The sequence below is a fragment of the Meles meles genome, chromosome 6 (genome assembly GCF_922984935.1).
Source record: "Meles meles chromosome 6, mMelMel3.1 paternal haplotype, whole genome shotgun sequence".
NCBI classification, from domain to species: domain Eukaryota; kingdom Metazoa; phylum Chordata; class Mammalia; order Carnivora; family Mustelidae; genus Meles; species Meles meles.
Genome location: NC_060071.1, coordinates 51,281,265 through 51,303,956, shown reverse-complemented (window position 1 = coordinate 51,303,956; position 22,692 = coordinate 51,281,265). Strand labels below are relative to the sequence as shown.

The window sequence follows — 22,692 nt, the reverse complement described above, 5'->3', positions numbered from 1 at the left end:
TCAGCAGGGAGCCTGCTTCCCCCTCCCTCTCTGCCTGCCTCTCTGCCCACTTGTCATCTCTGTCTGTCAAATAAATAAAACCTTTAAAAAAAAAAAAAGAAAGTTACCACTATCACAGTGATGGCGGACTCAGGAGAAAGTTGACAGTGGCTGCTAAGTTTCATGGGTGGAAATTTGATGAGGAATAAAATATTGGTGTACTCTTGGAACACCTTTCTACAAAATATTACTAATCAATGACAAAGGCAAAAATAATGATTTTATGATGGAGAAACATGGCTGGAAAAAAGAAGGAAAAGCCACAAATAGCAATCTAGAAGAACGTATTCGTAACTTGTATAACAAAGGATAAGAGTTGCTTATGTAAAAAGAGCTTCCACAAATCAACATTTACATTATAGTCCAATTTAAGTGGGGTAAAAGATATGATAAGGGAATTAAGACAAAATATATAAAAAGGCAACAAATGAGATATGCATCATCACTGAAAATCAAAGAAATACTGAGGAAGACAAGATAACATTTCCCCCCATCAGAATGGCAAAAATGAGATGATAATATGCCAGTATCTTCATTGATACCACAAAGCATGCCAACTAGGAAAGAAACTAAGGTGCTTTCTGAAGTGATGGTACTTGCAAAATGGCTAAAGTATGCCAGTGATTTTTGCAAAAGAAATTTTCGTTATATACATTACACTAGTTATAAATAAAAATTTAATATATTTATATATTTACTTATGTATTTATTATTTATACTTTTATTATATATAATCATATCATTATATATATATTTGTATATATTTTATTATTTTATATATATATCTACATATCTATATACTTATATACACACACACACTCAGCTAATCTACTTCCCTTGCCAATGTAAAAATACCCTTGGTGTACTCACTGAGCACTTCTTCCAATGCTGTTCTATTGAAAACTGTAACACAATTAACTATATATTCAGGTATTAATAGGAAGGGACAAGGAGAGGTCATAATATGATAAAATCACAGAATCATGGGTTAGTATTTATTTATCTCATCCATTAGTTGATGCCTGAATTCATTCTCTAAACGTCTTGGCACCACATCTAGTATCTGCTAGAATATCTGTTGTTCCTTCCTTCCATCCATTCTTCCTTCAACACATATTTACTGAACACCTGCTGTGGGCCAGGGCAGAAATAGTGCTGAGAATTGAGTAGTGAGCCAAAGAGACCTCGTACAAAAAAGAGAATTGAGTGGGGGAGCTTACAGTCTACAGAGGGAGGTAGCTGTAATCAGATAATCATATAAATACGTTTAAAATTATAACTAAGCTAAAGTGGTAGGGAAGGAGAGGTACTTGGTGATAAAAGAATTCAAAAGAGGGAAACTAGACTTTGTCAGGGAAGTCAGGAAGGCTTCCCTAAGAAAGCATGGCTCAAGCTGAAATCTGATGGGTGGAAAGGGGTTACTAGGTGAAAAACAAGAGGCAAGAACATTTTAGGCAGAGGGACAGCACATGTAAAGGCCCTGTGGCAGGAAGTAGTATGATGAGTAAGGGAACTAGGAGAGGCCAGTGTGGTTGGAAGAGAGAAATAGAGGGGAGTTAGGTGAGAAAAGGCCAGCAGGGCACATGGGACCAGCCAATGTAAGGCTGGGACTTTAATCCCTGAAGCCCAGAAGAGTACTAAGCCCAGAGATAGGTCCAGCTCTGTGTTTGAAGATCCCTCTCCCTGCCGTGCAATTTTCCCCATACCAAACTTAAATAAATAAAAACCACAAGACAATAGTCCCAGTAGTTCCATCCTCCTACTGACTGCCCCAGGGATCACAGATTGAATCCTCCTTTCTCATGACAAATGTTTGGGGAAGGAAGCCTCCCCTGTTTCCCTGCCACCGGCTCTTTCACCAAAGGGCATTGTTTCTGTCCTCCCCCCACCCCAGGTAGATTTCTGGATGCCCTTCAGTTTGTCCTTTCTCTCTCAATGTGCGGGCCTGAGAAAGGAATGCAGAAATGATCAAGGGCCCAGGAAGGCAAATGGAAAACGATTACGGAGCAAGCTGAAAGCTGCCCAAAACATAAACTCTCACTTTGAAACCATCATCTGAATGAAATGGAGACCCATAAAACTGAGAATAATGAATATGAAGCAACTAAAGTACATTTACAATGTTGGACGGCCAGAGGATATCAGGAGAGGGAAGACAGAGGCCATTTCACTCTGTTGATGGAGGTCTGGTCACCCAGCACTTACCAGAGGTAGAGCTCAACGTTTTTAAAACAGAGTCCTGTGAAGTCAAACTGAATCAAAACATTACAATTTGGCAGGAGCGGTGAGAAGCAAAGCAAAAAAGGCTAAAGTTATCTAGACCGTTCTACGTCAGAGCCACACAAGTGCATATGAAGAATCTTACAGATGAAATATTGAATAAATAAAAGCCTGTTATGTAATGATAATAACATATAGTATGTTATCTATTAAAATGTTTTAAAACAGCAAAATGGAACTATCATTTATGGGTTCCTCCATGTGTTATCAAAGCCTAAAGATGTGGAAAGGAATCAGAGCCCAGTTATAAGCCTGTGGCTGCCTCTGGGAGGAGGAAGGGCCACATTACAAGTGGCAAGAAGTGCACAGGACTGGAGGTGGTATCGGCACCACTTTATTTCTTAAGCTGAGTGGGGGCATGGGTTGTTTATTACATTACTATTGTGACCTTTTTATATTGATGAAATGTGTCCGTCCCAATACATTTTTAAGGAAGAAACAATGGACAACTTAAGTAGCTGGTGAACTACTGATACGAAAAGGAATGGAAACAAGGATTCTCTTAACTCCTTTCTAGTGACTGACGTTCTATTTAAGCACAAATTTTGAATAAGCTCAATCCCTGGACGGCATAAAATAGTCTCACGCTAAGACACAGGAAGAACCCTAGTGGGCAGAATCGAGGCCCTATCGACAGAGCTATGCGGGATGAGTTCTAGTCACTGAAACTGCAGCAGTACCCGAACGAGAAGATCCTGGGCACAGATCCCGTAAATGCAGAATTTACAGAGGCAGGTCCTCCGAGGAGCACTGAGTCTCAGCAAGACGCTGATACTCCCTGTAGATTAGGTGCAGATGGTATGGAGTCTACATATTTTAATATTTCACGAGGCATCAACTTACCTGTTGTTCCAGGGTGGTTGGATCAATAAATGTCACCAGGTCTATAGAAAAGTAACCAACCACATTTTTCATTTTACAAGCATTTCCAATTTTGAGGCACAAAGAACAGAGGAGTTGGGGATCCACTGAGGTCTGAGGCATGGTTGTACCAGTAGAGATGAAGGGGCCTTCTGCATGAAGCTGGTCCCCCGTGGACAGCACCCTGATTTCTCCATTGGGCTCAATCAGCATGTCCACCGTCAGGTTGGTGACACTTTCTGCAGGTGGGTAGGCTTCCATCGTGCCTCCTGGTGGGAAAAGCATGGAGTTGGTGAAAAGGTGGGCCCATGTGATTGTGTCCACGTAGCAAAGGAGGAAAAATCTCGGGCTTTGGCAGATGGACTTCGGCTCAGATCCTGCATCTGCCATGTCCTGTGAAACTTCGGGCAAATAGTTTGAATTCTCTGAACTTCCTTTTTCGTCATCTATAAAATGGGGATAATGAAACCTACGTCACCAGATTGTTGTGAATCTTAGAGATACTCTATCTATAGTATTTATTCCAGTACTTGGCATAGACTAGGACTCAATGAATGTCAGGTTTCATTCACCATAAAGACACCATAAGATCATCGAGGCTGTGCCTATTCATAGGCAAATCCCTCAGGGGGAATGAACTGCCCATTGTCCACGTTTATAGCTTGATGACAAGTGCTCTTTCTGTTCAACTTCACTGCTCTTTTAAAAAATTTTTTAATTTTTTAAATTTTATTTTTTTAAAGATTTTATTTATTTATTTGACAGAGAGAGATCACAAGTAGATAGAGAGTCAGGCAGAGAGAGAGAGAGGGAGGGAAGCAGGCTCCCCGCTGAGCAGAGAGCCCGACGCGGGACTCCATCCCAGGACCCCGAGATCATGACCTGAGCCGAAGGCAGCGGCTTAACCCACTGAGCCAACCAGGTGCCCAAAACTTTTTTTTATTTTTAAGGATTTTATTTATTTATCTGATACAGAGAGACACAGAGACTGAGGGAACACAAGCAGGGGGAGCAGGAGAGGGAGAAGCAGGCTTCCCGGGAAGCCAATGTAGGGCTCCATCCCAGGACATGACCTGAGCCAAAGGCAGCCACTTAACGACTGAGCCACCCAGGCTCCCAATTTCACTGTTTTTTGAAGTTTCAATAGGTTAGGACTTTTATCCGGAATAGGAGAACACTGACTCTTATGTCAAAGCATTCCTACACCACGTCAATTGTCAGGCATTTTTTTTTTTTTTAATGTGGAGTGCTGGAGAAGCTGCCATTCTTGAAGAAGGGTCCCTACTGATAATGAAAGCTTTACAATTAATCATACTTTCCCTTCTGCTCTGAATAACAGAAATCACAGAGGCCGACATGATGCTCAGCCACAGCAACAATATGAGACCAGGCTAATTTTGCGAGTCAGCTTAGTCATGTCCGCAGAACATACACGGCCCTGATATTTAGTTATAGGCCCAACAAAAATCTTACTGTCTATATACCTTGTATAGAAGAAGAATTTTAGTATTACTTATAAAGAATAAGATAGCATTACTTAAAAGTAAAAACAAGGAAGCATTCCCTAGACAGGGTGCCTCTGGAGCCCGAGAGCATTAAGATCAACTTGGTGCATATTTCACAAATTTGTTAGGAGGTGACCTCTGCCCCCGGGCTTCAAACAGCATATACGGTTAGATCCTGAGACCTCAGCAGTTCCCAGATGCAGCCATCTGTTACTTTACACAACAGGCACTTTCCTTACGTGTCTATGTTTGTTGGGAGCCGGCCCTAAAGAAAGCTGAGTTTCAGAAGGAAAACTCATATATCTAGTGCTGCCCCTAAACACAGGTTGTTGGGGAATTAGCAAGGTAAGTGCAACAAAACAACAACATCTGCAAAAACAAACACAAATACCAATTGCATCTCTGTTGAGTGAATTAACTGTGTGGCTTTACCCACCACCTGTATTTTGAAAGACGGTGCTTCCATGGAACCATATTATCCTTTCTACATCCAAGATTACTTGAGTTTGTTTTGTTTTACTTCAAGGTAGCTGATTCGTATGGTCTTCTCAGCATTGTGATCATGGCTTTTTCACCGTTAACTTTTTTCCCTTTCAAAGCAATTAATTCCTCTTTTTAAAAAGTATATTGCCTTTGATGACAGTCTTGTGACAAGGTAGAAACTGAATCTATAGCACATTTTGTGGCCGTAAGCACACCCGAGAGAGCAGAAGGGAAATGAAACAGGCAAAGAGTGGACGGTGGTGAGAGATATGGCATGGGAGTCAGGAAACCGCAGGTGTGTGTGTGGAGGGGGTCTGGGGGGTGTGATGACCTGGCTTGGCCAGTGAGCATTTACGCAGGGCCTGCTGTATGCACTGGGCTCAGAGCCAGGCAGAGGTTTGGAAACACATGACTTCCTAGAACTGGGTTTTTGATACGTATTAAAATTGTAGGGTCTAACTATATTACTATTCACCATATATTTGTTGTGTGGTTTTGCCTAGTGACTTCCTAGCTTTGAGCCCATCTCTCCAACTACAAAATTGGCTTCATAAAGCTTGTTCTGCTTCTCATAAATAGTTACTGTGTTTACAATGGCTGAAAGAAAGGAAGAAGGGGTAGAGATGAACAGGTGGTCGAGGCTTAGCCCAAGCTTATACAGCTCAGGTAAGACAGTAGCTGGGAAAACCCTTTCTCCCTTTCTAAGCTACAGAGCTCTCATGACAAGAACTAGATTAGAGGACGGTTTGCAGCCTGACCTTGGATGATTTGGAAACTCCTTAAGTCCTATCCTGGATGCACCTGGAGATCTTCAGGGTCTCCCTGACCTAACAAAAAGAATCCCTTATTCTTGACCGGTTTTGTTGTAGGTACCTTATTTTCTCCCCTTTATGCATATGGGGGTGACTCTGTTAGTTTTACTTGTCTGTCAGTGGGTGCATGTGGACATTTGTAGAATCACAGAAGTTTGGATTCGAGAGCACGCTGGAGATCATGCGTCGTCTCCCCTTCTCCCCGCATCAGTGAAAAAGCCCCTTCCATCATGCTTGTTAGATCGCTGACCATCCAACCCCTAGCTTGACTAATACATTAACAGGGTGTTCGCTACTCCCTCCCACTCCACACTGCCCACCCCGTGCCTTCCAACAAGCCACGCATCTGTCCTTTCCGGTGCTCTCTCATACACTGAGCTAGGGATGTGTTCCTTGATAAATATACCCGCTGGGCCCCATCAGGACTCCCGGAACAACACAGAGGTAGCCTCTTATTGGCTCTGCTGTGTATTCACGGGGTGATTTGGGGTGAGTTACTTAATCTTTTGTACCTCTGTTTCCCCTTCTGTAAAACAAGAGTGACAATGGTACCCACCTGGTAGGATTGTTGGGGGGATCAAATAATAGAATAGTGTCCAGCACATGACAAACACTCCTGGTGCTAGTCATGTGGTCTCCCCTGTGCTGTGATCAGCATTGTACAGACACTGCCGCCCTTATCTGGCGTCGTGTTAGGATATTATCACATATTCATGTTAATATAATCACCTTTATGATCACCTGACAGCAGTGAGTAGAGTGTAAAGACACCTTCTGTGGCCTGTTATACTATCTCCTGCTGTCCTTCACGAGGGGAAGCAGGTAAGACTACCCGCCTTAGGCCGTAACTTCCCAAGAGGGAGGGACCTTGCGTGGGCATGTGGTCCCCAGAGGGACCTCTGCAACTGGGGACAAGCATCACTCGCTGCATTCAGCCCCTCATCCACACACCCCCTCGTATCCTTAGAGCAAAGGGTGAGTTAGGAGGATGGAAGGATGGTGGAGGATCCTTACTTAGAAGTTGTGCCGTCAGAATGGGAGGAGAGACCATTTCCGCTGTCTCACAAAAGGGAAGGGGAGACTAACATGTATTAAAGACCCAAGCTGAGGCTGTGTGGCAGAAATGTTCACATCTGTATTGTGTGGGATCCCCCCAGCAACCCCGCGAGGTCGATAAGGGAGGAAACCTGGCCTCTGAGAGTTTTAGAACCTTGTTCGAGGTCAGGGATGAGCTCCACAACCCAGTCATCCGACTCCAAAGTCCACCTGTCAGGGGAAGTCCGAGGTGCAAACGCAGGGTAGGATCCCGAGCTGTGCCGCCACGCCCGCTGCGCACAGCTCCTGTTCATGTCAGAGACTGGGCGCAAGTTAAATTTCCAGACAAACTTCAAAAGAGAGAAGGAAGTCTGCTTGTAGGAGCACTGATGTAAACCAACACAACAGAGGCAAGGGATTTAAATCGGCACAAGGTTGACCCAAAACTATTGGCACAAGGTTGACCCAAAACTGGGATTCAAGGTTGGGCGGACCAATCCTCAGTAGAAACTTTACAGTCTTATTTACCTTGACAGAGAAATGTTTGGAGGAATTTCCTCCACGTCGGGAACCGTTTCTCATTGACTGGCTGTGCGTGCTGTGCTAAAATGCCCGCCAGCTCCTCGGAGATCTTCACCAAAGCTGGCTCCTGCAGAAACAAATTAAATAGAACCACAAGCAATTTTACTACAGAAATGAAAACTGCTTGTGGAGTGATTAAAAACCAGGCCTCCAACAGGCAAAAAAAATGTGGTTACTGTTTACCCAGAGTCAGAAAGCCATTTTGAAATTTTTCTCTAATTTTCCAGGCATTTCAGTTTTCATATTTCAAAGTGATTTGGCCCCTAAATATTGCTGCTCGTCATGGCTGTTGTCTCCGAAGGGCAGCCTTCCGTCTGGACATCAGGAAATCTGGCTGCAGACCCACTGCAGCTGACCAGCTGAGTGTCCTTGGGCAGTGGGCCTCTTCACTCTGGGCCTCAGTTTCCCTTTATTGTAACATGGGGGTTCATGACCTTGTCCCTAAGATCCTTCAGACCCGAACATTTTTTATTCTAGGACCTTAAACGGGCTGACCCTGGGAGAAATTATGGAGTTGAAAGGGTCTTTCTTTGGCATTGTGTCCTTTCCCCCTTGTTGGGGGGCCTCCACATCCTATAGCCATGGGATCAAAGCCTTAAACTTCAGGCTGATCCTATAAAAGTGGGGTTACAGGTGGGAGCAGGTTGGAAGAGTGAGGTGGGAAGGAGGGCTGGCATTCCCTGCTAGGTCACAGCCTCATCTGACTGGACCTGAGACAAGCCCCCTTACCATCATCAAATAACCCAAACCATAGAGCCCCTTGTCAAAATGAAAACAGCTAGAAATTCCCTAAAGAATAAGATGCCCAACTTTCTGATATAAAAATCTTCAGGTTGCCAGAGTCTTTTTTTTTTTTTTTTTTTTCTGGGTAGTCTTAGTAGAATCTCTAAAAATTTTCAAATAAAAGCCATCTCTTTTGATTTTATTTCTGGCAGAAGTAGGGCAGGGCACTAGATGTGAAACCATTTGATGGGCAATATTAATATTCAAAATACGGGACGCTGAGAAGTAAAACTCAGGCTTGCTTTGGGTTGCTGGGGACCTTCTGGATCTATGCGTGCGTGCTCAGTAGTTTGGAAGAATTGGAAAAGATTCCACTGCTTTGGTGAGTGGGGTTGAAAGGAATCTTAGAAATAATCTGTATACTCATTTATTTCCAACTTCCCTGCCATTAAAAAAGTGGATGTCCTGCCCTGCCCCTGCTCCCCACCCCCAGTTCCCCGGGAAATCTGTTTCATTCTGGGTCCAGTGCCCTCTGAAAAATCTATAATAGAAGACAGATATCTGAGAACATACTCTCGGCAGGTCCAAATCATCTGAATAATTTCTGAAATATCAAGAAAACCCTGGTGGGAGAGTCTCATTGGTTAGCTTAGTAAGTGCTTGACATACAAAACAAAAATGCCGATGAGAAGGGGAGAGTGTCTGGCCAGCAGGTTCAGGGTGAGTCACTGTGCAGGGGCTGGAGGTCTGTTCCGAAGGGCTGGGGAAGCAGGCTCAGACGGCGAGCCTCTGTCTTGGGAAGTGGAGGCAGGGAAATTGCTGTCAAAGCAGGGGACATTTTGCCTTGCATATTCTGCCCCGTGTACACATTTCCTCTGCTTTTCACTGGACATCGCCTCAGGCCTTCAGAGTCCTGCCTCTCAATCCTAAACAACCATACACAGCGTAGAGTTCCCACAATTGGACCCCCTCATCTGGGTAGTCTTAGTAGAATCTCTAAAAATTTGTCCCTAATTTTTGGAACTTCTTCTTGGAACACTGTCCCCCAAACCCAACTTTCCTTTCATTTGGCACTTGTTTCAGTTAAAAGCATTCTAGTCTATCGAAGAAGACCAATTGTCTGTGATTTATGAGGTGCCCCAAAGCTGGGACGCCCGGTCATGGCTGTCGATTCCCACCCTGCTCTGGGAAAGCCCAAAGAAGCCTCGCAGGCCGGCCCTTCCCCATGACCGTGGAGGCTTCTTTTCTGTTCACCCATGATTAGAGGGTCTTTCCGGCCCTGCTTCTAAAAAGTGTTAAGACATCTGCGCCATCATCTCCCGTGTGGCTATTCATATGAAGACAGTCCAAAGAGAAAGAACTCAGTTACTCATTTACTCATGCATGTATCAATAAATAACAGGTAGGCAGAGTGTCGAAATCACAGAGACAGACAGTATAGTGGTGGCTGTCTGGCACTGGGGCCAGGCAGAATGGGGAGTTGGTGTTGCATGGGTGCAGAGATTGAGTTTCACAAGATGAGGAGAGCTGGGGAGATGGATGGTGGCAATGGCTGCCCAGGGTTACAAACATATTTACGACCACAGGGCTGTACACTTAAAAATGTTAAAGACGGGGGGCGCCTGGGTGACTCAGTGGGTTAAAGCCTCTGCCTTCGGCTCAGGTCATGATCCCAGGGTCTTGGGATCGAGCCCCGCATCGGGCTCTCTGCTCAGCGGGGAGCCTGCTTCCTCCTCTCTCTCTCTCTCTCTCTCTCTCTTCGTACTTGTGATCTCTGTCTGTCAAATAAATACATAAAATCTTTTCAAAAAATGTTAAAGATGGTAAATTTTATGTTATATGTATTTACTACAATAAAAGCAATGGGAGGAAAAATGACCAAATGTCAGGCCTTCCTTTTAAGTAGCTGGACTGGGGGAAAAGAGTTTCTTTGTGTTTTGGAGATGGAGTGCAGTCAGTGAAGGAATAGGGAACATTGCTACCTAAATCTTGAAACTAGATCTCCATCAAGTTGAGGATCAAGATAACCCATGAAGAGGGGCTACTGTGACTCGGCCTGTGATTCCTAATGTAGCCTCACCTCTCTCCTCTCCAGCTCCCAGCCTTGCCCCAAACTCCCCTGTTCGGTCTCTTTCCTTAGCCTGCCTTCCTCCCCTTTCTCCCCTGGCTGCCTCCTCCTCATCCTGAGTTAGTCCCAGTCACACCTGCCCCAGGAAGCCTACTCTGTCACCAGCTGGGTATCCTTTCTCTGTGCTCTCCAGCTCCAGGGGTGGGGGGGGGGCTCCCTTAGGGTGTGGTCAGTGGTTTTGAGGTCATTTGCCCCAATGCTCTGCACAGGGAACACTAAATGTGGAATGAATCATGGTGGTAGTTAAACGTGGAGCCAGCCCCGAGCAGCTGAAGTTCCAGAATAAGGGAAAATGTGAAAGCACTCAACAGGCCTCCCTCCTTGCTGCCCAGGAACCACCTGGGGGGATGACCACTTAAGAACCACCCATGCTTCCTGGGTGGGTGTTATGGGATTCCCTGCCTCTGAGGGGCATTGGGGAGATAAACGAAGTGACAGACATTTATGAAGTGTCACTTCAGATGCAACACGCTACGTGAGGGCCAATAATTAACTCGTAGGGCTGAGGTTTGTGTGAGGCATCTGGACGCCGTGCCAAGCGGCCGCCGCTGCCTCTGCTCACACAGCCAGCCATTCTGCCCGACCCGCTGCATTGACGCTGTGCACAAAGCCACAGCAAGGGGGTAATTTCCTAGAGGAAAGTCTGCTGCAGGAATCAGGAGGAGGAACCGCGTCCCGTCATGAGAAGTACACAGCTGAAGGCACTGGTGGGGTGATGTTCGCTAGGGGATGCTGGGGCACATGGAGGCAGCTTGGGGCCATGATTAACTCTCTAAGAAAAAGATACGGCTTGGAATAGGGGGGAGGTATTAGCTCTTCGGTGAATTTCTTTGAAGGCATCTGATGGGACATAGGAGGAGTATGCTAGGAACGGCCTTAGCACCAACGAAAAGAGAATTGTTGCCCCCCCCAACCGCATTGAGCCAAATGGTACAAGCCCAGCAGGACCTGCAGCTCATCTATTCAAGAAAAGGCAGCAAACTGACATTCCACGCAAGAGCTCTGTTTTATCTCCACCACCCCTACAAACAACCCTTCAGCTTGGAAGCTGCCTGTGCACGGGTGGGTGAGGCCAGAGCTTAGAGCCAGGTGCAGAGGACTCCAGCAACGCTGTGGCGAGACAACGTGAGAGCACACTTTTCTTGGGAGCAACGAGCGCTCTCTGATGTCAGATGCCAGTTCTCAGGGCGGAGGGGTAGTTTATGTTCTCTAGTGATGATCGTCTTGCGTAGTTCGAACATAGTTACCACATCTCCAAGAGCAGATGTTGGTAAGGGGAGATCTGTACCGATTCAGGCTTATTCCTTCAAAATGACTCGAGGATACCCAGGTGCCGGCGTACTCCCATGCACCTGACCACACCAGACAGACCTCTGGGTTCAAGGGAATGGTCAAAGCTGTATACGTAGAATGCTTTCCTTTGTCGAAGTAGGCTCGCGTCCATGAGCTCATTCGGTCCCTACAGTAACCTCGTACAGGTCCCTGATGTAGGCCTGTGTAGTATCACGTTCCCTGCTTTGCAAATGGGAGGCGGAAATTCTAGAATGAAGAGGCTTTTTGCATTGTCAGATTCTGTTCCTGGGTTGAGTATTAACACGGCACTAAAGACAGAAAAAAATAGGAGGTTTGTAGGAAGGAGTGCTAGCTTGCATTCTTTGCCCCCTTTTCACCCTCCTGAAGTGTGTCTATATAGGTGTGTGTGTGTTTATACATATACATAAAATGTCTGTTACGAGTCAGCAATGGGGACCTCTATCCTATAAGCTTGTGAAGTGAGCAGTTAGAAGGTTTCACTGCCGGGAGTCACATCAAGGTGGTACACTACCCAGTCAGTGTTTCAGAGGTCCCATCACCGGCGCGAAGTAGATAATTTAGAGCTAACAACTCTGCAGGTGTGGGAAGGAAACTATGTACCTTGTGGACGATAAATGATATTAGAAAAATTCACTTTACTTTTTGAGAAAAAAAATCAGAATTACAGATTTTTCTTCCATCACCACTGCACTGATTAGGCCAACACACATTTGCTGCTGGCCTTTGTGGAGCTGAGAGCTTGAGAGCAAATCCCATCCAGGAGAAACTTCGACCCCGTCTTTGCCATTACACAGGCTTGTCCCCTTTCTCCAGTATGCACAAGTACCCCAGGGAGCACTGACAATAGTCATGACCTTGGAAGGTTCCAAGATGTCTGCAAAGTATAGTGCATAGGGCCTCCCTCTGACCCGCCACGGCATCCTAGAGAGTCTAGTCTATCAAGCATGGACCTTGCCTCTCAGCCCACTCTCTTTTTCTATCAAGAAAGTGTAAATTTGAAGGGAGAGATATCTGTCTGAAGTAAATTCACGATCTCTCAGGGGAAGCCTCTAGCATATCCAATTTAATACTGCCCTCAATGACTAAAGCTACTTCAAACTCCAGAGAGTTAACTTTCCCAGGTAAATTCAGTACGTGTGTGTGTGTGTGTGTGTGTGTTGGAGAGGATGGAAGAGGAGAAAGAAGGAATACAAATTAGAATGCTCTAAATATCAATCCCACCCAAACTCACTTTACTTTAGAAGCTTCTTTGCTAGATCTGCGGTAGAACATTAAGGAAAATAACTTCTTGGCTAATCACCTCCAGTCTTCTCACATCACACATTGGTGGTGCTCAAAAGAGAAACCAAAGGACCTAGCTGGATTGTTCTGTTTTATAAAGATTTCTTCTATCCCTAAACAGAGGAATGGAAGGTGGCCTATGGTTAGAAGGGCAGGACAATGACTTAAAAAACTAAGCAAGACTGTCAGTGTTGAAATGGGCCATATGGATCGTCTAAGTCAGATGCCTCATGTCCCAGAAGAAGGGATGAGACTCCCACACTCATGCAGTGAGACTGTGGGAGCTCTCTGGCTGCTTCTGACTGCTGGATGAGCCTTCTCCACCAGCCCTGCTTCAGAGGGTAAAATGTGGGCACCATGAAAAGTGGCTGATGGTGCAAAGATGGAGAGAAGGGAGGGATTGCAAATTTGAGAGCAAATTGAGAAAGGTTGTTTTGATGGGCACAGGATGCATTTACCACCGTAGTCATTTGTTAGGTGGAATAATAGCTCTCACTGAAAGCTTACCATGTGGCAGGCCTGCGCCAGAGATTTTTTTATATTTATTAACTCAAAGCTACTCTCGCTGTAGATATTATCATTCTCATTTCTTGTCACACAGCCATGAAGTAGCAAACTGGGATTCAAATCCAGTTGCTACCAGGACGCCACAGTGCCATGGGATCCGCTTCTGTAACTGTTACCAGCGGGCATGAATGGTCAGTCTGGGTCAGATTAGATCAACCACATGATGCTAAAGCTATGCTATCAAATTAACGAAAAAGTGGCAGAGGGGGCATCTGTTGTTGGCTGCCCAGCTTCTTCATCCCCTTGTAACAATGTAACAATGGGTACATTGTTGGGTAACAATGCCCCCAAGTCCCTTTGAGGAACTGCCCCCACCTCATTCTTAGCTGTACCAGTCGATGGAGGTTGGCTCACCCTCAACTGCAATGTTCTTTCTTCCTATTGTCTCGATCAAGGACAAGCTCCAGGAGCTGCTGGCAGCCATCTTGCAACCCTGCGGACCGCCAGCCTGAGGGCGGGGCAGACGTTGTGGGCCATGAGGAGGAGAGATGACGTCACCAGGTCCTTGGTGGCACTGAGCCACTGGATTAAGCCTTGTCCAAAGTCAGACTGGTCCTTGGATTTTCAGTTAGCTGAGATAGATAGTCAAGCTCTTTTGAGTTGGATTTTCTGTTGCTTGAAGTTTAAACATTTTAAGCGGATACAAATGGATGGTCCAAACCGTGTGCCCACAATCCGTGCTGGACGCTTTCAGCCAGCAAATGTTCTGATCGTCTGTGCTTTGGTTACTCTCATCCTGCAATCAGTAGTGAAGTTTTCACTCATTTCTCTCCATTAAGATCATTAGGAACAGTCCCTCTTTAGAGTGCAAAAATATGCTGAGAAGATGAAGGAAAAATGAAAATGTCTTCAGCAAGTCATAAACTACTTCCCACACCTACTTAAAGTTTAAGGACTGCTTTAATACTCCATGTTTAATTGTTAATTGAGAATTTAAAAATCAAAAATGCCAACTTTGCCTTCGATGAGATGGAAAATTATGCTGCTGTAGAAGGTAACATAATGTAAAACAGCCAACATTACCAAGGCACACAAATGTTTTTGGTATGTAAAATTGCTTTGTAAAATATTTGCTCCATCTGCTGAAAGCAGCAAAGACAATTTTCCCTTGATAGCTAATGGCCCATTTCGGCTGTGTGGCAAGTGATTCGCTGCGGTGGCGGCTCTCATTAAACAGAATGGTGAAAATGCGGTATATAATTCCATACTTATGTAGCATTATCCACGCACTGCTTCTCGAGGAGTCTGTCCCTCATTATGTAGGCCTCCACCTTGTACCAGCATGCAGGCCGAGCAGTTGATTTGACTGGAGAAGCGTTTTGTCCAACTGAGGCACATATGTTGCCCTTCCATTCCGAAGCTCTGCACAACTGCTTCACCCTTACCAGAAACGCTGGAGAGGTTCCTTCCCTTCCAACTTTCCAGCACTTAAACTGCTGTTTCTTTTTCCGTGCTGCATGCTGGGGGTTGCAATAGATCAAGATGAAGCGTTTCTTGAAATTCTTAGTTGAACTTTGCACATACACACACACATACACACACACACACACAAGCAGGAAATTTGTCCGCTGCCCTCCCCCTCTCCCCCCAGCCCCCAGGGCCCACACTGTGGTCCTAAAAGCCCCACAAACCCTGCCCTTGGTTCCTGGTGCACATGGCAGGCTGTGATCTCTCTCTTTAACGGAGCTGTTTACACTGTGCCCTGAAATTACTCCAACATCTGCTAAAGGAACAATTAAAAATAAATAATCCAGGGTGGTTTAAAAAAAGAAGAATATGTTCACGGTTTGGGAATGATATTAAGAAGTAGTTACAGCTGCAAGTGGCAGATTTTTAAAAAATATTTTTAATGTGGGAAAATGTGTTTAAAGGGAATTGTATGAAATAGGAGTGACATCGAATAAATACATGAGTGTTTTAAAGACGTCGCAGTCTTGTAGAGCAGAAACCGTGCAGTTTCCAAATCAACCGCCAGTGGAAGTGGCGATAATTATTATTACTGGTAATAGGTCTCTTTCTTACCAGTCAGAGAAATAGGGTTGGTTGAGAAAACTGCATGTGCGAAAAAAACTCTAGTTAAATAGAAATTGAAAACAAAAGAAAAAACACATGTGCCCTTTGGACTCTGATTTTTCATTCAAGTGGTAGAGGAGGGGGTGGAATTTGTGGAATGAAATGAGACACCATCAGGAGGATGTTTATTTTAATTTTATACAAAAGGAACGGGCAAGCGATTTACTTTTCTTAATCAGAGTAAAGAGCTGTGCCTTCTTCGGTATTTCCACGTGTACGGATGGATATACTTGAAGCCTTAAATAATTATTACTGTGTTCTTTCTACAGACCATGCTGGTGAAAATACCGGGGTAATAAATCAGTGAACTCCAAAAGAGAGGGGTTTTTGTTGGCACTGGTGCAATGATAGGAAAGTCCGAGCCTTCTCAAGGGCATCCCTCTCTCACCCGGGGGCCGGGAGGACAGACGACCAGAAGCAAATGGCGCAGTTGTAGGCAGAGAGTAAAACTCATTCTGAATCTGTTCCAAATACCCATGCCTGCTCTGTGGTTTTCAGCAAAGCAGATATTTCCAAAAGAACTCCAAGGGGGACTTCCTGGATGTGAAAACACTAACCAATTCTCGTTTCTCTCATCTTTTGCTTTATCCCTTCCTTCCACGCTGTTATTGCGAAAAACTGGCAGTTAAATTCAATTGATTCAAAATATTCCGGATCCATATGGCCGCCAACCCTGGAGCTGAGGCGGCCATAGTGCCTCACTGCTGTTCTCAAGCATTTGCCTCTCCCCCAGTCCCCAGATGGTGGGAGTAGCATTTAAACCTCCTTTTCTCTGCCTTGTACAATAGACCTTGGCACCATTTCAACTGTTTACTCCGGTAATTAACAGCTCTGATACCACAACAATTACAACTCCTACACTCTCACCACAATAATGCTATGAATTAGTGAGAGCTAATGGCTGGAAGGTAGAGTGTTTCCAGACTGTGAGATCTGTGCATTTTTCGAATAAAATAAAAGGTACAAACAGCACGCTTGCAGTAGACAATGATTACCTAGTAATTAGTTTACACAAAGCTTCCTATTTAATGGCAAAACGCTGTAATTAACGTGTGACAGAAAATCAAAGGGTACTTTGTAAGCATATGAAAAATTAACACTGCAGGCCCATAGCTTTATGTACTGATTAGAAGCATATTAAATCAATAGGACACACAAACCAACAGCTTGGATAGCTGGTTATTATAGGTCCTTGGAAGGGGGACCCGGCTTTCATTTACTCGGGGAGGCAATTTCCCTTCTCCTGTCATCTTCCTCAGGCCCCAGAGAAGTACCTCAAACCCGTCCCTGGCAGCTTTGTGAAAATAACCATTGAACTGGAAGAAAACATTCTAAGTCATTCTCAGAGATAAGGAAAAATATGTAAATGATTAAAGCTTTCCAAGGATGGTGGTGACGTGCTGCTACACTAATTAGAAAAGACACCAACCGGAACCAGAAAATGAAGCAACTGGGTCTCAAGCTTGTGGTCAGAGCAAGCTGCACTTTGTCAGGTCAATGCCTCTTTAGTTGACATGTGGAAAATGAAAATCACTGGACTTATCTCCTACTTTCAAGTGATAAGAAACCAGACTGCTGTCAAGGTTTATTCTTTAAAGGGCATTGCCTGGTAAGTCAGGAGGTAGGCACAATCGGGTACCACAATTGCGTATCTTCAACAGCCACAATCCTATAGAATGATAATTGATCCACAGAATTGTGGACGCCTACAAGAGGCTAAAGGACCTTCTGAATCACCAGAGGGAGATTAAATTGTACATACTTATTCAATGTTTTATGGTAATATTGGTAATAACAGGTAGCATTTCTTGAAAGCTTATTGTGTGCTAAGGACATTGCTAGCCAGTTTACAAAGGAATCTTATTTAATCCCCCCCCCCCCCACAACAAGACAGGTACTAATATTATCCCTCTTTAGATGAAGAGGTAGAAACTTGGAGAGCGAGAAAGTGATCGCCCACGGTTCCCCCCTAGTGACCTTGATGTGCCTGGGCTACAGAACCCTGCGGAGCCAGACCACCCCCTGGTTATCCTGAATGTTCAATTATTCAGGCTAGTCTATTCCAACACTCGTTCAGCTTAAGAGGGAGTTTATCACATCAACCTGGAGCAGGAGACTAAAAAAACACAAGCAAAATAAGTAGTTGCATACCCAAAAAACAAGGTTTGAAATGCCCACCATATTTTTGTTGCTACATTTGATCCTGAAGTTTGGCTAGTCTAAGCTTTGTGAGAATTTATTTACAGGCTTACTGAAATGATCATGCTGCTGTATTAAGTTGAGGAAGGCATTGAAATTTCGTCACCCCCATGAACAAAGGGTGATGCCTAAAACTCACTTTCATCACTCAAGAACATATATGGGTATGTGAGACAGTTGGGTTGCAAAAAGCTGGATCCTAGGGACTCCCTAGCAGGGGTTCGGCTTCTTTGTTGCTCTCTGGTGTGCCCTCCTACCTCTCCACCCTGCTGCATTGTGCGGGAATGTTTGTGTTCCCCACATCTCTGCAGAACGCAGAAAACCTGTCCCTCGGGGCAGTGGGTCACACTGGTAGGGACCCAGGGGAGAACACTGCTCAGGGATTTTCAAAATGGCCTCACCTCCATGTGGCAAGAACACTGGGCCAGGGGAGTGGGTGTGAGTTCCGGGTTAGGCACCATCATTTATTAGCTACATGAACTTGGGCAAGTCACTTAATTACCTGAAGTATCGGTTTCTCCATCTGTAAACAGAATAACAATACTTATCAGTGTTATGTGGAGGTAAGTGACTAGAAACGTCAGGGTTTTTATGAGATTGAATGAAATGAAATAGTTCCTTAAAGGGGTGAAAGGCTTGGCACGCCCCAGCTGTTCTACAATGCTAATTATCATTATTATTGTTAATATTATTATTGAGAAAAAAGGGAAATGTGAAGACTGTAACAGTGTATATTCATATATCTAAGAAAATGCTTCATCTCCTGTGTAGGCCAGCATTCTGGCAGTTACTAAATACATAAAGATAATCTACGAAGTCAAGATTTTAATATATAAAAAAATATAAAAAACAAATAACCATTCCTATGGAGTTTAATGACTAGGGAAAATTATTACCTTAGATTTTTTTTTTCTCTTCATCTAGAAAACCTAGATTTTTTAATACCAATAGGTTGTTTTTGATATAAAAAATAAAAATAATAAATAAGGACGTGAAAAAAGGATCCCTTGCTAGTAACCAAGTAATAGCAATTGGAAGATGCATTTTGACATCTAAATAAAAGTGCAAACAGTTCATCGTATCCAGTGCTGGTAAGGTGGCGGCAAAACTAGTATGCTCATTCTCTGCTAACAGCCTTGGAAATTGGTGCTACCTTCTTAGGAAGTAATGGGGCAACATAAAGCGAGCCATTAAGCATTCTACTCCTCAGTCTTTCTCTGAAGGAAATCATTCAGCAGAAGTAAAAAGAGATGTATACAGAAACCAAAAAATAAAAAAACAAATCTTTACTCCCTCCGTACCCTTTCTCCCCACCCCCCAAAAGTGGGAAAGAATATAAATTTTCAAGTTAGTTGAATGGTTTAATATGTTAGAGTAAATCAATATGAGGGAATATCATACCGCCATCAGTTGTGACCACTACCTATAAACGTGGAGGACATTTAGGATCTGATGTTTAAATAGCATGTATGGTATTATTGTAGCTATAAGAAATACATGTAGCACACTTGAAAATTAATATACAAAAATGAAAACAACTAAGTTTGGGGAAAGTGATTATGTACTTATTTGGTTGAATAGTTTTTTAATCTTATTATATTATCAATTAGCTTTTCTAAAAAATTATGTGCTTACAGGGTAATGGTTCTTTGGGTTTGCCTAATATACCCGCTAAATTCCACATAAGCACCAAGCTCAGCCATCCTATAGCAGCTCCTGTGACCCAGAGGCAAGGGCATCTCAAGAGATGGAGGTCTTCACAATGGAGTCATGGAGTTCTAAGGCATTGACTAGGTAGGTGATGATTCTCCTTCATACTTTTGTTTGCTGATTTCATTCTACAAGGAAGCAAAACAACTACTGTGGTTTATTCTACTTTTTTCTAGGTGTGGATGCCTTGAATTCATATTTTTAATTTTAATTTTAAGTAGTCTCCACACCCAATGTTGGGCTTGAACTCATGACCCTGAGATCAAGAGTGGCATGCTCTACCTACGGAGCCAGCCAGGTGCCCCTGTATTTTTGTATTTTTAAATATAGATTGTTTTCCTTGGTGATCTCCAAATTAATTTCAGATGTCTAACGTACACAAAGGTACAAGTAAACATAAAACTGCTCTTGGGTGGGCTAAAATAGCAATATTATGTAGGCGCATTCAGGAGGCAATTCCATTTCCTTTTCCTCCTTTCTCTCCTAAGTAGGCCGGCGGCATCCTGTACTGTCCATCCAGGGAAACAAAGACCCAAAGAAGCGCTGCACATAGAAATGCAACTGTAAACTGGCTTAGCTCTTTACATGGAGAAACTGCTCTAGAAACACCTTTTCTTGCAAAGCAACATTGCCAATAGCATCGCCAATAGGCTGGCCACCAAGCCAGTCTCCCAGGAGTGAGGGAGGGAAGATTTACCCTTTAATAAAGGAAAGAAAGAAAAAGAACCACAAGAAGGGTGGGTACTACAGCCAATGTCTACCTGGGTCTCCCTACACTGTCTTGGGTGAGAGCGGCCACGAAGGCTTTTCCCCTACAAGCGTGCCTTCCTTTGTTTAAGCCTTTATTCCTACTAAAAGAAATACCCCCGACTGGGGAATGGGATGTTTGGAATGTGAGCAAGTGTGTGGATTCATTAAACCTTAACAAGCATTGAGTACTTAAGTGAGCGAAGTTTACTGGGACCTATAAGGGGAGATAGGTTTTATCAGTTGAGGGGGTGGAGAGGGAAATGTCAGTACCAAACCACCATGAAAACAAAACGAGGAGTTGAGCTCTGTTGCTGCTGTGGCCATCACGTAATGTTATGCTTTTCCTCAAATCACCTACATCATCTATACTGATTTTTTTTTAACGTGACTGTAAGGGCCTAATCAGCCAGAGTGGCCCCACCCCGGTTGAACAGACATTTTATTGTTTATGCAGTAAAACTTAAATTGACCCTGCGCCCCCAGGGGAACTTACTTAAAAGTAAGCCAAATACAAAAGCCAAAACAAAGCCCAAATACAAGGGTGGGTCAGGACAGGTGGAGATAACGCCCCGAATGCAGGGATGAGTCAGGTCAGGTGGAGACATCCAATCTGTAAAGCGGGCATACTGTCTCCCTAGCTACCAAGGAGTGTGGGCCCCACCTTTTTGGGTGCCTTTTGGGTGCCAATTCTGACCAAGGTGATAGGCTAGTTCAAATAGCTACTATGGGGTGAACTGTAATTCAATTGACCACCCACGTGGGACCTAGCATGACTGTGCAGCTTTCTCTGTGTGTTACAATCTCACTGGCCACCTGTGTGTGGCCAGGCCTGACCACATGGTGTTTGCTCTATAAAAGTTAGTCTGGGAGGCAGGGAGGGGTCGCCTCTTTGCAAGAGAAGTCCCTGGCTGGTCAGTTTGATTCTCGATGCTTGGCTTGAAATAAAGCTTTGCTTGACCTTCGCTTTGTATCAGTCTCGCTCCTTTGACGGTGGACCCATTATTGGGGGACCCAACAGTGACTACAGCTTTTCCAGCATTTGCTGACTCCACGACTTTGTTTCGAGTCTCAATTGCAACCAGTCAAATAACTCTGGCTCTAAATTAGATAAGTAGAAAAAAAAAGATGATCTTTGTATTAGATCTCTGAGTCTACACTGAATCATGCCTACATCTAAAACCAATATCTGCATGAGATGCAAGAGAATCTCCAGACAGTTCAAACTCCCATAAACAGCACTGTTTTTAATCTGTTGCCTACAACATACCAATGAGAAAAATCATGGTATCGTGTCATAAACTGCTATGCAAATGATGCTATTTGTAAGTATTAACATAATTTAGTGCTTACAGTCATATTCTCATTTCTAATAATTCTCCCAGAATGGAGTCTTTCTCTGGACTCTTAGCCTGCAGGATAGTCTTTCATCAAGAAGCTGAAATTTTTAATAACCTGCCAGCATATGTTTTGTATGTGCCAGGCTAGGCTTGATGACACAACATCTTCATTATCAAAAGAAACAGGTCTACCAACTGTAATAGGACATTAAAACATGCCTGTGCTCATAAAGTAATGCTTTGATGTCTAAATGTGCACCATTACCATGGTCTTCTGGAACAAAGGATCATTCTAATCCTAAATTCTCAGTAGCTGCACTCAATGGAGATGGCAGTTCACTTCTGCTCTGAATACAATTTCACTTTGAAGGCAAAAGAATGTCAATAGTCTCCTACCCCCACCCCCAAATTTCTTCGGAACCGCTTCACTTTTTATTTTTATTTTTGGCTCCCAACTATATCCTGGCTAAGCACCATCCCTCACAGTAGTAAAAAGATTTCTGAGTAATTATTTTTTCCTTGTTAAGTTAAAAAAATGACATAGATAATTAATTATTCAAGAGTTTCACATTTAATACTATTAACGCTAATGCTAAATGCATTTGGTGACGGTTTAAAATGGTGTAGTTTAAAGTAATTGAAATTAAATAACGTGTAGTCAGGCTTTTAAGTGCAATTCAGCCATATGTCATTATTCTACATATTTTTAAACTTAAAGTCAAACATTTTAAATTTATCATAGTCTAGTATCAGGGAATTCTTTAACAAGTATTAGCTTGAAATAGTGAGAAAAATACCTTGCTCACTAACATTTTGATTTTTTTTAAATAAAAAAATCTTATTTTCATAGTTTAATCTCAGCAGTTTTGCTTTAAAAAGAAAATTGAAATAGCTGCACAACATGAAATAAAATCCAGTTTAACAAGAACACATGAGGAATCTCTATGGGCTTCAAAATTAAATACATTTTCTTTGTTTTTTTTTTTTTCTAGAAGAGTAATTCACTTTGGTAT

The 22,692-nt window shown here is 43.6% G+C and overlaps 1 protein-coding gene across 8 annotated transcripts in view; it reads right to left on the bottom strand.

Moving 5' to 3' along the window:
- IQCH (IQ motif containing H) overlaps window positions 1-22,692 on the bottom strand; it is a 192,281-nt gene that overhangs the window by 49,082 nt on the left and 120,507 nt on the right. For all 8 annotated transcript variants that reach the window (XM_046009107.1, XM_046009108.1, XM_046009109.1 and 5 more), the window contains 2 exons: window positions 7,544-7,664; window positions 3,163-3,449 (listed from right to left, as the gene is read on the bottom strand). In XM_046009107.1, the coding sequence (XP_045865063.1) occupies window positions 3,163-3,449; window positions 7,544-7,664 (408 nt within the window). The remainder of the gene's footprint in view (window positions 1-3,162; window positions 3,450-7,543; window positions 7,665-22,692) is intronic.